The 17,434-nt window shown below is 53.0% G+C and overlaps 1 protein-coding gene across 4 annotated transcripts in view; it reads left to right on the top strand.

Moving 5' to 3' along the window:
- Mpped1 (metallophosphoesterase domain containing 1) overlaps positions 1 to 17,434 on the top strand; it is a 76,257-nt gene that overhangs the window by 54,201 nt on the left and 4,622 nt on the right. For all 4 annotated transcript variants that reach the window (XM_031351212.1, XM_031351231.1, XM_031351221.1 and 1 more), the window contains 2 exons: positions 222 to 447; positions 15,759 to 15,874. In XM_031351212.1, the coding sequence (XP_031207072.1) occupies positions 222 to 447; positions 15,759 to 15,874 (342 nt within the window). The remainder of the gene's footprint in view (positions 1 to 221; positions 448 to 15,758; positions 15,875 to 17,434) is intronic.

The following is a 17,434-nucleotide window of genomic DNA, read 5'->3' on the forward strand; positions in this document are numbered from 1 at the left end:
AGGTCCTGGGAGGAAGCTGCTCTGTGTTCAAGGACTGATGGCTGGTAAAGGCCAGGCAGGGGCAGTGATTGGGCCATGGCCTCCTCTGACACAGAGCACGGGATGGGGGCAGTGGGGTACCACTGCTGAGGGACTTCAGTGATTGTCCACAGCTATCCCCCTGTGGTGGCTCTGTGGCTTCTACAAGGGCCGCCAGCATCTCTGTGCATGCCTATCCGCAGGCAGCCTGCCGTACGAGTACAAGATCGTGATTGCGGGCAACCACGAGCTGACCTTCGACCAGGAGTTCATGGCTGACCTCATCAAACAGGACTTTTATTACTTCCCGTCCGTGTCCAAGCTAAAGCCGGAGAACTATGAGAATGTGCAGTCTCTGCTGACCAACTGCATCTACCTACAAGACTCAGAGGTCACAGTGCGGGGCTTCAGGATCTACGGCTCCCCGTGGTGAGTGTGATTGACCCCCATCTTCACCAGCTATTAGGGTGAGGTGGCAGGTGGTGGTGACTCCAGTCTCCTAAAGGGGCTTGGGACCCAGATGTTGAGGCTCAGGACCGCTGCAATGAGGACACAGGGTCTGGGACTTGGTCTTGTCACTCTCACTCTCTGTTCGACCTCAGGCAGGCTACCATCACCCCCTGGGCCTCAGTTTCCCCATCTGGAACAAAGGAAGGATAACATCACCTATCCTCTATGCCATATATATATATGTGTGTATAGATATGTATACACATATATATATGTATACACATATATATGTATATATATGGATATATACATGTATGCATGTGTGTATATCTATGTGTTGTCTTACATGCAGGCAGGTGGTTGTCTCTAACTCACGGATAAACGGAGCGGAGAGAGAGTATGGACCTTCCGAGATGACACAGCTCAGCAGGGGAGGGGCTGCAGCTGCAGGGCTTTCTTTCAGACACGAGCCTCTAGCACGAGGGATCTTCCCTTTCTGCCTCTCTTCTGTCCTCCCACAGAAAGGCATGCGGTTGTTGGAAAGACAATTGATCCACATAATTGAGGAAAGGCATCTGGGACCATCAGACGGTCTCATGGGGCACTTTCCTGTATGGGGACAGCAGCTGTTTAAAAATAAACGCACAGGGAATCTTTATTCTGTTGGAGACAGTGACTGCCTGGGCCGTCGCTCTGAACTCACCCAGCTGGGCGGTGCTCGAAGTGGCCATGGGTCCAGACTATCCTTGTGATGGTCACTGTGTCCTTTGCAATGGTAACTGAGTGTAATAGTGCTACCACGGACAGTGATGGCGATGGCAGTGGCGGAGATCTGCGGGGATGGTGGTTATGACGGTTGTGATGGTGATGATGATGTTGGTGATGATGATAGTGATGACGGTTATGTTGGTGATGATGATAGTGATGATGATGGCGATGATGATGATGACGGTTATAATGGTGATGATGATGATGTTGGTGATGATGGCAGTCACTGGTGAGGTTGTTAGTGATGAGGATGGTGGTAGTGATGATGATCAGGTAATGAACAAGATGGTGGTGATTTTGCTGCCACCTGTGGCATCATGTCATTAGTCTGTGGACAGATTTACAGGCCCTTGGGTGGCCACAGGGTAGAAAGTGTTGGCAGTGTGAGAGGAAGCTCCCCTGAGAGGGTGGATGACCCCAGCCTCATGGGAGGAGACAGGCGTAGGCAGGGAGGGGGAGGCACTGTAGAGGGCTCCAGGTAAGCCAAGAAAACGTAATACATCTGGGCTGTGGTATTTGATGTCCCCTGGTGATTTGAGACTGAGGTGGGGTTAGGGCTTGTGTGGATAGTATGAAGCCCTGGGAAAGGGAGAGGGGCCAACCTGACCCTTTTTCCAGCCTCATGAGGAGCCTGCTGTCAGCCTGGGACTTGTAATGCCCAAGGTTCTGATGTACTCTCCTGCTGCCTCTGAAGGTTTGTGGACACTCAAGGATGTGAGGGACTTGAAACCAAAGGCAAGGATATGAGAAGGTGGCTGAGGCTGCCTGGCGGCTGTCGTAAGTGCTCAGAGAATGGAGACCTGCTTTGTTTGCATGTTGTAGGGACGCCCTTCCTTCCTGGTCTAGTAAGGAGGGCGAGGGGAGTGGAGGAGATGCACAGAGCTCCCACAGGGTCCCTACCACCCAGCATCCAGGCTCATCAGAGCTGAGTAACTCGGCATTAGGGTTTCCTAGGTTTGCGCCCCTCTGTCCAGGGAACGGCTCATATCCCATCACTGGACTAACCCAAGAGGATGAGGCTTGGGCAAGGCCAGCTGCCAATTCAACTATTGTGCTGCTACTTGGAGCTCTAGCCACCAGTGGCCCCAGTATGACCTTCAGCGTGGACATTACGTAGCCTCTCTAGTTCCTGGCTTCCTGCAGGCCCAGAGAGCTTGCTCTCTTCTTGACTACAGACCTGTGTCAGTGGAAGCACAGGCTGGTCAGCGGAGTAAATGAGTAGGGTGTGTGTTAGGGGAGGGGATAATCAGTCAGCTGTGTAGTCGTGCTCCTGAAAGGGCACAGTGGGATCCATGATGTTCGCTCCCCATTGGATCAGGCTTTAGAACTGGGATAAAGGAAAGGTGGCCCAGGGGGTGGGGCACTCGCCTTCCCAGCCTGGCTGTGCTTATCCACCAGGCTTTCCTTGGCCTGGCAACATGAACCGTTCTGTGTGCAGAGTTCTGCCCATTTCTCTGAGGCTTCCTGGGCCTGGGGGCAGGTAGCAGGTGGCAGGAGGTGACTGGCTCTGTTTCTGTGGTGCCACAGAATTAGTCCCGAGAACTGACCCCTCCCGTCAGGCACAAGCGTGCTGGGGAAGCCACGTCTCGAGTGGTGTGCCGGGAACACAGGCTGCACAGATCAAGCCCCGTGACTTTGGGTAACTGTGACAGCCTCTCTGGTCCCACTGTGCCATGGGGAGATGATGTCACTGCATTATAGCAGGCTTGAGGTCAGTGTGGCTCTGTCTGGAGGAAGGCCTGGCACGAGGTAAGCACCATCAGTGGCTCGTGGTTCTTGTAACTCATGATCAAAGGGGGCATGCTCAGAGAGGGGGTTAGCTCTATACCAGATGATGGTTAGACTGGCAACAACCCCATTTTATAGACAGGCAAGAAGATGTCCAGGGGGCACATGGTTCAGCCAGGGTTATCAAAGCAGAGGTGCCCCAGACTCCTGGCCAGCTCCTGGTGAGCTCTGCCCTCTCTGGAGTCAAGGTCATACAGTACTTTCCTAAGTACCATTTGCGTGTCCTAGGGAACATGGAGGCCTGAGATCACTCTCCTGGTTCATCAGTAAATGCATCAAACCATCCATGAGCATTTATTGAGAACACAGCCCCCGCTGAGCCCCATGGACTTGGTGGGAACTCACCATTGTAGACATTGCTGTCCTGGGTTCCTGCCCTGATGGCATAACCACAGTCAGCAGCTGTCTCCTGATTCAGGAAGAAGCCCTGGAAGTTGGGGTCAGGGAAAAGCCAGCATGCAGAGAGCTGGGAACCAAAGAGATCACAGGGCTAAGGGTGTGGTGAATGGTGTGGGTTATCACAGGCCAAGGCCAGGAGATCACAGGGCTAAGGGTGTGGTGAATCGTGTGGGTTATCACAGGCCAAGAGCAAGAGATCACAGGGCTAAGCATGTGGTGAATCGTGTGGGTTATCACAGGCCAAGAGCAGGAGATCACAGGGCTAAGCATGTGTTGAATCGTGTGGGTTATCACAGGCCAAGGCCAGGAGATCACAGGGCTAAGGATGTGGTGAATCGTGTGGGTTATCACAGGCCAAGGCCAGGAAGCTGGAGGATGTGCCAGGCTTGTAGGCACTGTGGCACTACTTCAGGCCCTGGATAGGTCACAGTAAGAGACAGAAGCTGCGGGCTGGGCACCCCTGGGTCCTTTACTGGCATCCCTTCCCTACCTTTTCCCCCAAGGTACTGGGAACCAGGTTTTCCAGAGTAACGTCCCTCAGTATCCCTCCAGGGATGGAGCACCTGAGGGCCACAGCAACACTGAGGTGGATGGTTGGGACCTACTGCCTCCCTGTGGCTCGTTTCCAGGAAAGCTTTATGGATCCTGCCTCGCTCTGCATGTGGGTGTGTGGGTGCACATCTCAGAAAGATGCTCACCCAGGAAGTGCATCACTGCTGGGGGATGCACACCTGTGGGTTACAGGTGACCTTCCTCTCCTATTGCATGGCATCTGGAGGCCCTGGGGGCAGCCATCATCATGCCTCGGCTAACGAGGCCTCTGTGCATCTTGTCAGTACATTCCCGGCCTGGTGAGCCAGCCCTGTCACTCAGGAGTCCGGTTCTAGTCCTTCCACTGAGCTGCGGATGCACTGGCCAAGCTGAACAGCCTCCCTGAAGTTCACTGTCTGGCCAGTAAATGTGAGGTCTCAGGGTAAGTACATTACCCTTCCAGGTCCCTTGGTGAAGAAGAGACCTTTAGTAGCTGGTGACCCAAGGATGCTAGAAGCCACACACATGGAAATGGTATAAACCAGCCTTTAAAAATGTGTTCATAGCTTCAGAACCTCCTGGCCTAGCTGTGGACTCCACCCAGACCTGGGTGAGGTGTGGGGGATGAGCCCTTCCTCACGACCATGTCCTAAGGTTTGAGGTGAACACAGTCCATTTCCTGGCACTGGTCAGCTACCCCCAGGGCAACTCATGGTGAGAGAGAGTGACTGATGGTTTTTTAATTCAGGTGATTCAAGACAAGCCCCACGCACGTACTCATAGCCTGTCTCCTCTACAGTCAGTCTCTCAGGGAGACTCCCCTCCTAGATGATTTCGTCAAGTTGTTGATTAAACTAACCAGTACACAGTGGTAAGGTTGTTTCTTCTCTCTCCCTGGACATAGCGGCTAATGTGTGGAGTTCAGATGTCTTCTCCCGCTTCAGAGCTGGAACTCTGTCCTACACAGGACGGCAGTGTGAGAGCCCATATGGCTTCAACTGGTAGTGATCTGCTTGTCATGGGGGGTATGCAAGCAGGGGTCTGCATGCCAGCAGCGATTTGAGATAGCCACCGCACACTCCCTGCCTTTGTGTGTGTGCTGGGGGTCTGAACTTCTGGTCCTCTCTTATTTTCTAGGGCTTCGTCCACTGAGTCATTTCTCCAGCCCTCTAATCTCTTCAGCAAAGTCAGTTTGCCAAGCGATGTCCCCTGCCAGTAGCTGCTTACCTGTACCCCTGCCAATACTTGGTACCATAAGGCTCTAGGTTTTCCTCGCTCTTGGCTGGGTGCTGGTGCTGCCGTGAGCCTTGGAGCCTCTCCATGGTTTCTGGCCGCCTACATTCCTCCTTTCTGAAACACTCAAGTCTTTTGCCAAGTCAGTTATTTGGGGGCAAGGGTAGTCTGTCTTTCAGTTGGTTTTAGTGGTGTAGGGATGAAACCCAGCGCTCCCTTACCACTGGGCTGCCCCCCTGGCCAACTCTGTTCTTTCTCTTTCTTACTGGTTTCTAGAGAGGCTTGGTGTGTTCTGAGTGGGACATGGGTCCTTGGTTACTTGACACTTGACAGATTGCTTTCCATCTTCTGGCTCTGTCTTCTTACTCACAGAGCCACAAGATGAGCAGAAGCCGTGGATTTGGGTGTGATTAAACGTCTTTACACTTTGCTTCCTGTGTCCCGCTGCTGGGATCTTTGCTCTCCGGATCACAGAGATTCTTTCTCTTGCCTCACAAAACCATGCTGCTGGCTCTTCAGGCTTGGGCATTGAAGTCACTGGGAATGGGGGTACTTGGTGTGAGTGAGGTGTGAGTGAGGGGTGTGTGTGGAGGGGCTCACTTTGTGTTTTTCTTTGTGGACACTGTTGGCAGGCACCATAGCTCTTCTCTGCCATCTTGTCTCCACAAGGGCCTAGGTCTTCCCTAGTCCCTCACTCCACCAGCTCACTCAGAATGAGGCGGGAGTGTCTTACGTCACCCTAACGACAGGCTTCTTCTGTATCAACCCTGCTCACTGGAATACTTCCGACCAGAGGCCTCTTTCACACGTAATCCCTCTCCTTCTAACTTCAAAGCCAGGTGACCTGGCACCTGTCTTATGTTGACAAATGTTTCTCAAATGGATGAATGCACAGGTCGGAGGATTCCAAGCAGTGGGGAGTCCATTACAATCCTTCCCTGGACTTTTTGCCTGTGTGGGTGTCTTTCTGTGGCCTCCTCTTGACCCACATCACCAACTCCTCACTCCCTAGGTTCCTATTCCAGGCTGGACTCTGAACACCATGGCCTGACAGTGCCACCTCCTGGCTCACCATGCTGCCCGCTCTCACTAGTTCCCCCTAGACTGAAGGCCAGATGCCCACTTCCCTGTGCCTTAGACCTGGGCAGGCTCTCTTCCAGCATCTGGAGAGTAAAGATGGGGCAAAAATCTGGGGAAACCTTGCCTTCCTCATGGGCATGTTGTGACTCTGTGGGACTCTTGGACATGGTTGCTGGTCCCCAGAGCTACAGCCGGGTGTACGTCAGCCACCCAGGGCGGCTCTGGGGTGGAAGTAAGTGCAGGAAGAAGGAAGAGGCAGCTTTTGCAAAATCCTGCTTCTTTTTCCTTTTTTTTTTTTTAAACCTCCTGCATATATACCCTATTCATTTATGGGTTTTGGATGCATTTTTTTGTTCTCATTTAACTAAAAACGGCCTTGATTTAAAAAAAAGAGAGAGAGAGAGAAAGAGAAGGGAAAAAAAGGGAGTGAGGGGGAGAGTGGAGCTGGCACGTAGCAGGCCCATCTGCTCTAATTACTTGTGGTATTTTGAAAGGAGGGATCTAAACCTGCTGAGACGCTGAACTTCGGGAAGCTGCTGCAGAGCTTGGGGCTGCAGGGCCTGCGCCCCGGTGGCTAGGCTCAGACACAGATTCTGTGCTTGGCTGGGCTGCCTTCCATCAGGGCTGGACCCTGAGGCCTATGGAGGGGACTTCTCTTGTCTCTAGGAGCTAGGGCCTCAGGGGACCAGTTGGGCACTCTGCAAGGCTGGACTGAGAACCCAGCCTGGTGTGCCAGTATGGCTGTGGTTAGAACTGTGGCTTTGTGCGATGATGACACAGGGAGTCTCTGTGTCACAGAGAATTCAAAGAGGCCAGATAGTGAGAGACATTGCCTGGCACACAGTTGGTGTCTCGTGCTGCTGGCAGGCTGCGGCCACCCAGTGTTGAGAGCACGGATAATAAAGGTTTCTTTTACATAGCTGATAGTTTCAGACAGCTATGGAGCCGAGCATGGAACAGCGAGTGCCTGGTGGCCTCTGGGGGCAGGCTGGGGTGGGCATCCATGTCCTCTTTGATGTCCCATTCTCCTACTTTGTACAGTTAAGTAGGCTTGCTACATAGCCTGGGGCAGGAACAGAGCAGCCTGGGAACATTGTCTGTCTCTGATGGTGCTTAGGGAAAGCCAGTCGGTGTGACAGATGTGTGTCCTACCACCATCCCCAGGACAATTAGTGAGGTTCCCACTATTCTCTCACTTTCGAGATCAAAGTACTGAGTCTTACTGAGTCTCGGAAAGCAAGCTGACTTGCTATGCAGGAAGTCCCCACAAGGATCAAGGGGAGCTGGATCAGGGAGTGAAGCATGGTGCTCTGGGGACAGCCACAATAAGGTGCCACTTGAATGCCTTTCAACAGGGGAAGAGCATAGCATAGAATTGTATTTCCTCTGAGCAGAATGGATTCAAGGTCCTGGGTACTGGAGCAAGGAATCCCGGGTTTTGCCCAGGTCTGAGCATCTTGCTGCTCTGAGCTAAGCCCCATCACGCTGGCTGTGTACAGCATCAGCTATGGCTGCCTGCTGGTGGAGCAGTGAGCCGTGCTGTGTCTATCCAGCCCTGCTTATGACCCTCGCTACATCCCACCTGGCTCCCAGGAGCTCTTGCAGGTGTCTCCTTGTCAGCTAGCTGCTCTGCTGTGGGCAGGCTTGGGACCTTCCATTAGTCTTGTGTGAGTGATAGGCTGGTCCAGGACCTGATGTCCAACTCCTGATACAACCCTTGCCTTTTCTCTTAATAAAACCTTCACAAACCACATCTGTGGTACGTTTCTGTTGTGTGAGGTGTGTGTGTGTGTGTGTGTGTGTGTGTGTGTGTGTGTGTGTGCGTGCACGCATATTAGTTTGTCTTTTGACATTCGAGTGTCTATTGTGGTCATGTTTATTGAGAGTTAGAGTAAGTTTAGGCAGCTCTGTTAGAAGTCATCGTCCTGTTTGGTGCATAGCCCAGTGTACAGGGTTGCCTGCCTCAGTCTGTGAGTGTGCTCAGCAGGAACCACCTTATGCTGGTGTCTTGGCTTGGGGCATCCTGACTGTGGGAACCTGTTGCTGGGGGTCTGGATTCTGGAGTCTCTGGTAGAGGAACCTGGATTGTAGTCAGGGTGTGAGCTTTGCAGTCTACTTTTATTGAAGTCCTTGGGGGCCCAGCTTGAGGAAGGTTCATCAAAAGCCCGGTCCTTCCCTGGCTTGGTGGCCTCTTGCTGTCTTACTAATGCTAAGGTTCATTCCCCTGAAGTCCCCATACAGCATTTGTCTTGAGCTGTCCTGCATCTTTGGGTAGCTTTATGAGGTTATGGCCTTTACAGCTTGTTCAGGCAACTGAGGCAAAGACTTCCTCTCCTCAGGCCACAGGCGGGCACTGAGTGGCTTCCCCCGACCTGCTGTGTTTGATCTGTGTCCTCACAGGACAGAGAGGACTATGCTATCTTGTGTCACCAGCGAGCTGGGGATGTTCAGGGATGCTGAAAGGCTGGCTGCGATCTCAGACCTGGGAGGAGGCAGGCATGTGGGTCACGCTACTGGGGCATGATAGCCTCAGCTGGAGCTGGCGTGGGTAGCCTCCCCCTGACACTGGCCTGGCTCTCTGCTGGCCCCCATGGACAGAAGAATAGGCTGGACTCCAGCTCCTGCTCCTCCTGTGGCTGAGTCTTACTGTACAAATGAGAGAGAGGCGGCTGCTGTGCGTCGAGCCATGGGGGTGGTCAGCAAGGCCACCTTGTACTGGCTGTCATTGTTTGCAGCCCACATGTAGTCAAGAGCCACCTGCCTGTTCAGGGAGCTGTCTACCTGACAGGCTAGGTGTAGGTCCTTTTCCTAGTGGGGGAGAAAGGTAACTTGAAATAGCCACATGGGAGCCAGTAGCATAGAGACCCTGCCTGAGCCATGAGTGGGTCCACTGCTGTTTCATGGCCCCCCCTTCCTGGGGTGCTGAGCATCCCAGACCTGACACACCGTGTCTATGATGGTATCTGAAACAGGAAGTACCCTTGACTTCCGGACACTACTGAGCTGATGGTGCACATATCTGTGCACATACACATTTGACACACACACACACAGGCCTACACACAAATACATATATATTCAATAAACACACAAGCCTACCTGCACATTTGTGATACACACATGTCTGCACACACACACACACACACACACACACACACACACAAAGATACTCATGTGTCCATATGCACAGGTGGACTAGGGAAGTGCAGTGTCAAGGGCGTGCGCATGCACACACACACACACACACACACACACACACACACACACACACACACAGTTCTTTCCTTCTTTCCCCTTCTCCTATCCTTATCTTCTGCTTCTCCTCCCCAGCCACTGCGTCTGTGCTGCCTCTGTCCTCTCTAGCCGGCTGCTGTGCGCCTGCTCACTCTCCCACTCAAGATTAACGTCTGAGACGAATCATTTGCCGTCTCTGCAGAGTCCCAGCAAAACAAAAGATGAGCAATTCTGCATATTGGAAGGGTGGGGAAAATTAATTAGGAATGACAAGGGACCCACTCTGCCGCACTGCACCTTCTGCTGCTGGCTTGGTGACTGCTGTTGTGGCCCAGCGGGTGCGTGAGTGGCAGGCTTCTGGACACTGGGTAGCGGGTGGGTCTCTGCCCACTCACTGTAGCCTTGGGCCATACTGCCTACTACCTATCCACTCTCCCCAGCCCCTGGCCTCTGCATGCCAGCACCTAGGGATAGACAGAAGAGACAGCTGACTTAAGTCTCTGCCATAGTGGGAGGGGATGTCCCCCAGAGGTGGAAAGTCTGCACGGTGCAGTGTAGACCTGGGCTTGGGAGCTGTGGTCCTATCTCTGGTCTCTCTGAGCCTTGGTTTTCTCTATTGCAAAAGGAGGTTACAACCTAGTTGGGGTTCTGGGGCCAGTGACAAATGGCAATTTCATCTGAGACACTACTTGGTTATGCTGTGGCTGGCCCCTTTGGGAGTGGCTTAGGAAAGCCTGTCTTTAAGGGGGCCAATGGGAGAGCGTTCTGCAGGTAAGTTGGCCTGACCGAGGGTGGGATCTGGGCAGGATGTTTTAAAAGCTCGCCCTAGGCTGCACTAGCTTCTAGCCTTGGGTGACTATTTCGTTTGAGCCTCTGTGGGAAGGTGAGACACCAGAGCACACCAAGAGGAGGGAATGAGTTAGCTGGCCCGGGGTGGGTCTCCCGCAATGGGTTACTGTGGTATCTAAAGAATGCTACCAGGAGTCCAGCTCTCTGTACCAGAGTCCACCAGGGAGGTAGTGAGGGTCCCCCAGCATCAAGCTTTCTGAGCACCAGAATGCAGCTGGTGACACTGGGATCCAGGTTCCTCTTTGTACAATGGGCACCCTCTGCCACCTGGGCTGGCTCCTGAGAGTGTGAGGATGATTAGCAAGGGGCTGGCATCCTTGTTGGAGTTGTCATTTCGGAGCTTGCTTGGCAGGTCCTAGGAGGGTGCAGAAGTATTAATCCGGAAGTTCTAAATACCTGGAGCCTGACAGAGCGCCTGATGGCTCATTCCAGTTTGCATTCATCTTTCATCTATGTACTCCTTGAACATGTCTTCCCTGAGGGCCACATGGCTCAGCCCTCCGCCAGGTATAAGAGACATGAGGGCAGATCTGAACACTGGCCCTGTGCTGGAGAAGCCTACAACAGACCTTCAGGGTGGGGAGGGGGACGTGTGCCAGAGGAGGGAGGTGATCAGGGGACACTTCTGGAGGAGATGGCTTTTGAGTTGGGCCTTATGAACATGAGCCACATATGAGAAGTTAGCGCCTCTGATGTGGGGTGGCAGGAGACACAAAGCCTGGGAGAGCTACAGGCTTGGCTGCTTATGGAACAGAATAGTGACAGTCAGGCTGTTGGGGGGAACTTCATGGGGGCCTGAGCTGCATTGTCTGAGAGTCAACTGGGGTAGGTTCAAGTGTGTGCCAAGCCACCAGGACTGTGTTTTTCCTGGAGACAGTGGGGAACCATGGAGGGATTTGGAGTTACCACAGGAAACCTGTGATGGATGCAGGCTCTTCCCTGATCAGCCATGCTGAAGGATCCTCCCAGGGAGCCTGTGGGAGCTACTCAGGCAAGAAGCTTCTGTGGCTGTCATCCCCCAGGCCTTCCTTGCACCAACCATTAGCTTGAGCACGGGATGCAGGTGTCTGGGATCCTGGTCCAACCCCTTCTTGCTCCTGTGCATGCTCAGAGGTGCTTGCCTTCTCTGGGCTACACTTCCTGTGCCTGAATGAGGAGCTCCCAGCCATTTCATCCCAAGGGTAACTGAACAACTAAATACAGAGGGTGTTAACATAGAAGGGTGGTTATTTTTATCGTTTTGGGTTGGAAGAGAGAGCCTGGCTCTGGACCAGCTCTCTGGGTACTCGAGTGCTGTACTCTGGCTATGTCACTTAGGTATGGCTCTACACCCTATCGTCTGTGCCTGTGGGGACCATGATGGCAGACGTCTCCTTGGGTAGGTGAGAGGCCTCTGAGCTGCTCCTCTGTGGATGCCCCATCATAGCCCCATAGGGTTGTCTCTCAAGCATGATCTCTGGCCTAGAAACACTTTGGGGTCAGGCCTGCCCAGCAGTACCTGGGGCCTCCACTACCCTACACTCTAGGCCCAGGAAATGGGTTCAGCCAGAGGCTCACTGTACCCCAGGTGAACCTTAGCGAATATGCCCACTCTGCGGCTGGAAGCTTGCTCAGAAGAAGCAGAGACTAGGGCCAGGCAGGCTCTGTCAGCTGCTTGCTGTAGAGGAGTGTCTGTAGCCCCATCAGCTGTCAGGGAACCCAACTTCACGCTTCAGGGGGACCCTGTAATGATTTGCCATGAGGAGGTCATTTATATTGGCTAAGCGAGCCTAATTAGGTTTGATCTGAAGGTTAGCAGAAGCACACAGAAAAGCTGTTAAGGGGTTAACCTCAGAGAGATTACGTTGTATTCAGTGCTCTGTTAAAGTTTGAATTAATTTTTCCCATGGGTTTGCTCACATTCTAATTTTCAACTAAATGAGACATCTGTTTCAGAAAAGGAAAATTTGCTCTGGTTGTCATGGCAACTATCATTCTGTAAGAAAATTATTCCAATGGTTACTTTAGAACAGAAAGACAGAGATTCAGGACATAAAGCCGCCTTCGGCTCAGTCGGAATTCTGATGGGCCACCCTCCATGGCTAAGAGATGCCTTGGATGGTAAGGACGGTGGCAGGTGGAGGTAGAGCCAGGTCCAGGTGTTAGATCACGGTGGAAGCTTGTCCAGGGGCTCTTGGGCACCCCACTATTGTGACTTGAGCATTCATGGGTAGTGTTCCAAAGTCAGGTGGCAGTGAGGGCCAGGGCAGTGGTTATGTGTGTGCTTCCTGAGAAACGCCAGGCAGCATACAGAGCTATAGAGAGCTAGTCATTCTGGTGTTCACAGTACTGGGCTTCAGTGAATACAGCGGGTCAGTGCACCCCCAAATACCACTGGAGACTCCAGGGCAGACTGGACACTAAAATGGTACCTCCTTTGTCTCCTGGGCCTGTAAGAAGTGGTGGTCAAAGGCCCCAGTCAGGTTCCTGGAGTCTACTCAGGCCTTGCCAGTTGGCACAGCCACCTAGGCCTGCCCAACGCCCAGGGAAAGCCCTCATTGAAACGACCTCAAACAAATCTTCCAGAAACTTCCCTGCAGGTTCAGCCTCCCTCTTCTTCCCAATGGTGGGGGCATTGCTTGTGTGGAAATAGTTCCCTGAGGTCCCCGGCTGTCCTTGTGAGTCCCTCTTCCTCCATGTTGCTCTTAGCAGGGAACAGTAGCTTGGCCCTCAGGGTCAAGCCTGGGAGAGGCGAAGGGCTAGTCTGGGGCAGAGTTAGTATGGCTGACCCCAGACCTTTAAGAGCTGAAGTCCTGCTGACTGCTGCTCCTGACCAGGAGTAAGGCAGGAGCTCGCCTGCGCTCCAGTGCGTGGGGAGGGAACAGCCCAGGGCTCCATGCCCTGCTGAGGTCTGGTTCCCATCATGCTCTGCGTGGAGTGCAGTGTGGTCCTGGCGTGAGTGGCTCCTCTGGGTATCCCCACAGGAGAGTCAGGGTTCAGCTTTCCCTCCAGACCGAGGTTCGGTAGTGCTGAGAGGAGGGTGGTTGGCAGCGGTGCTGCGAGCTGGCTCCCAGGGTCCATGGGATATCTGACGTGTTTTGGAAAGCTACACCCTGCAGTGGCTCAGGAAAACTCATGGGTACCTTTCCCGTACCGATGAAGCCTTGTCCTGCCATGTAGGTATTTGATTAGGTTTTTGAAAAATGAAGCCTGTGTTTGGAAGACAGCACCAGACACGCACTGCTCCCTGTCCTGTCTGCTGGCAGGACACTGAGTGGCTTCCGTGCTGCTTGTGGCCTTTCTGACCCCTATTTCCACCCCTTTGGCTGCACAGCTCTGAGAATCCTAGCCGATGATTCGCTGCGAGGTCTCCAGGGTACGGCAGGCACAGTTTAAGGAATCTGTAACAAGTAGCTCCTGGTCCCAACCAGGACTATGATAGAAAAGGACCTTACCTTGTGACCTGGGCATGTGACTGGGCAGGGATGGGGGCACTGCTTAGTTAAAACTATCTAGAAAGTTTCCCTTCCTGCCCTCAGCCCCTCTGAGGTCTCCTCTCCTGCACCATCACTAGAAACTCTCTTGCCAGCCATCCAACATGCAACTTAAAGAACCCTGCTCTAGACAAAGCCTTACACCCGAGCTTGGTGGGTAGCACCTAGGAGGTATTCATGGTGATGGGTGTGATGGGATGATGGTGGTAGTGGCAGTGATGCTGATGGTGATAATAATGGTGGTTTCGATGAGAAAGGATGATGAAGGTGATGGTGGTGGTGACGGAGTTGAGGATGATTTTGGTGGTAGAGACATCATTGGTGATGGCCACACGGAGGTGACGGTGGTGACAATGGTGACAATGGATGGGATAGGGATGGTGAAAGTGATGATGGCTGTGGTGGAGGTGATGGTCCCACAAGGGATGGTGGTTATGGATATGCTGATGTGGATGGTGACGGTGAGTAGGCATGTCTGATGGAGGATGCTCCTGACTGAGCCACCTCTGCCCTGTGCTGCTCTTTCAATGGCCGATTCCAGTCTAGCCACTGTCCCCTGATGGACACTTCCCATGTATGGGAATCCTTTGGCAAAGGTGGCCATTCTGTGCTGAGTCTTGGTCCCTGGTTCTCCCTTCACGTACCTGGAGCGAGAATCATGGCCTCCCCTGGCTCAGGGACAGGGCCACCTTCTTCACTGGAGGCTCTGGAAGCTGCTCCAGTGGGCAGAGGAAGCAGGGATTGCCAAGCTGCCTCTGAATGCCTGGGACTTAGGAGTAGTGGTGGCTGGTGTGCGCTGCCTGGCTCCGGCAAGCTTTCCTGGAGGGCTGTGTAATGAGGGACCAGCCTCAGCTTTGAGGTGCTGGCTATGACATAAGGCACCAGAGTTAGTCAGTGTCCTGATCACAGCCGCCAGAGGGCCCTCAGCCCCATTAGTACTCACCTGCCTTCAGCGCTGGGGTCTGATACAGGAAAAGGATCCTTGACCCCCTCCCCCAAGTGACCCAGGGTGGCCACCTGTCCTCCACACACCCAGGTCCCACACTGCAAGCTTCATCGGGTCTGGGTCTGAGCGATGGTTGCATTGGCGCTGTGTCACCTGGGCATCTTCCCTTCTTGTGTACCACCTAGCGAAGACCTCAGTCGTACAGCCCAAAGCCTACGTGGATAAGGCTGGGAGTTCTTAAACGGGGTTCTGTGGATCTCCTGGGAATCCTAAGTAGGGGTGTTGGTGACCATCAGTATAGAGCCCTTGGGTTTACAGGCAGGGGTGTCAGCCATGTTGGCTAGGAGTTGGATTCAGGTAGCAACTTGGGGCCCGTGAGGGGTCACGGGGGCATTGTCTGGCCTGATCAACTCACAGTGTGTGGTGGTGCCTGCACCACCTGGCTGCATCTGCTCCTGGGGTCTGCCTCGCCTCAGTCTGGCTCCATTGACAGCAGCCGGCTGGTAATGCAAAAGTCCGCCAGACATTCTGTCTTAGTCAGGGCTTTACTGCTGTGAGCAGACAGCATGACCAAGGCAACTCTTATAAGGACAACATTTAATTGGGGTTGGCTTACAGGTTCAGAGATTCAGTCCAGTATCATCAACCTGGGAGCATGGCAGCATCCTGGCAGGCATAGTGCAGGAGGAGCTGAGAGTTCTACATCTTCATCTGAAGGCTGCTAGAAGAATACTGATATCCAGGCAGCTAGGACTAGGGTATTAAACCCATACCCATAGTGACACACCTACTCCAACAAGGCCACACCTCCTAATAGTGCCATCCCCTGGCCCAAGCATATACATACCATCACACATTCCCAGTTTCATTTGGATTGAGCTCCCAGGTGTCAAGCTCATCCTCATGGCTGCTTAGCCCTGTGACCTGTACCCTTCTCTGTGATGGTGCCATGCTCCTGAGATCCCTAAAGCCCCCCTCTTCTCTCCTAGGCAGCCCTGGTTCTATGGCTGGGGATTCAACCTCCCAAGAGGCCAAGCACTCCTGGAGAAGTGGAATCTCATCCCGGAAGGAGTTGACATCCTTATAACTCATGGACCGCCACTGGGTAAGGTCTACAGTCTCTGGTTGGTCTGGGCTGGGAGCTTTGGAGGATGGGGTGTCTGGTGTCTGGGGCTGTACACAAGCAGCCCTGGGTTGGTCTTCTGGGTTTAACTTGCTGGGATGCCACTTTTACCAAGCCAATGTTACCAGGGCTGAGGGCTTACCTCCCAATGGTGCTCCTGTCTGGTGCACCCTTACTCTAATCTGAGGTGAGGATGTGGCTCACCTGTTGCCCCTTCTAGGATCCACTGGCTTCCTGCCTGGCCCAGCCTGGCCCAGCCTACCCTAGACTGTCCCAGCCTGTTCCAGCCTGCCCCAGCCTGTTCCAGCTGTACCAGCCTGCCCCAGCCTACCCTAGACTGTCCCAGCCTGTTCCAGCCTGCCCCAGCCTGCCCCAGCCTCTTCCAGCCTATACCAGCCTGCTCCAGCCAGCCCCAGCCTGCCCCAGCTGTCCCCTCTGCTTTGCTTCTAACCTGCCTCCCAGTTCCCTCCTTTTCCCAGTGATGCTGATTGTCCTCAAGCTTGCATCTTATGGCCTCTGTAGCCCTCCAGTCCTGGGTACCTGCTCCTGCCCCATTTTCAGTGGTGGAAGCCCTGAGGCTGGGGCTTCTGCTGGGAGGAGGATGGTGACTAAGCTTGTGGCCCTCCCCTACAGAGCCTCCAGGCCAATGGGCCAAATCCTTCCTCAGTTCACTTGAGCCACATGGGTTCTGTGGCCTTCCTGCTCTCACCCTATTCCTGCTCTCCTCCCTTACTTCCTTCATCTTATTTGCTTCCCTTTTTCCCTTCTTCCTCTTCTCCTCCTCCCCTTCTGCTCTTCTGATTATTTATACATCTACCCATCTACCCATCTATCCATCCATCTACCATCCATCATCCATCCTCACCCATCCATCCACACATCTATCCATCTCTCCATCAATCATCCACCTATCTATCTCTCCATCAATCATCGATCCATCCATCCATCCTCAATCCTTCATTTATCTACCATCCATCTATTATCTACCATCCATCCATCCTTCATCTATCCATTCTCAATCCTTCATTCATCTACATCTATTCTTCCATCCATCCATTCATCCTCCATCTATCCACCCTCTATCCATCCATCCATCCATTCTCAATCTTTCATTCATCTAGTATCCATCCATCATCCATCTATCCATCCTTCATCCATCATTCTCAATTCTTCATTCATCCACCATTCATTCTTCCAGCCATCTATCTATCTATCCATCCATTCATCCTCCATCCATCCCTCTATTCATCCATCTATCCATCCATCCTCCAGCCTTTAATCCTCATCTACTCTATACCCATTTATCTATCCTCCATCCATTCCTTATCAATTCATCTGTCCAGCCATCATCACTCCTCAATCTCTATTTCCCACCATCCATACATCCTTTATCATTCATTCATTTGTCCCTCCTATCATCTATCCATTCATCAATCATCCATTTACTTATCTATATACTCACCCACCTGTCCATCCATCTATCCATCCATCCATCCATTTATCCATCCATCTACCCACCCACCCACCCATCCATCCATCCAC

The sequence above is a fragment of the Mastomys coucha genome, unplaced genomic scaffold (genome assembly GCF_008632895.1).
Source record: "Mastomys coucha isolate ucsf_1 unplaced genomic scaffold, UCSF_Mcou_1 pScaffold11, whole genome shotgun sequence".
Classification (NCBI taxonomy): Eukaryota; Metazoa; Chordata; class Mammalia; order Rodentia; family Muridae; genus Mastomys; species Mastomys coucha.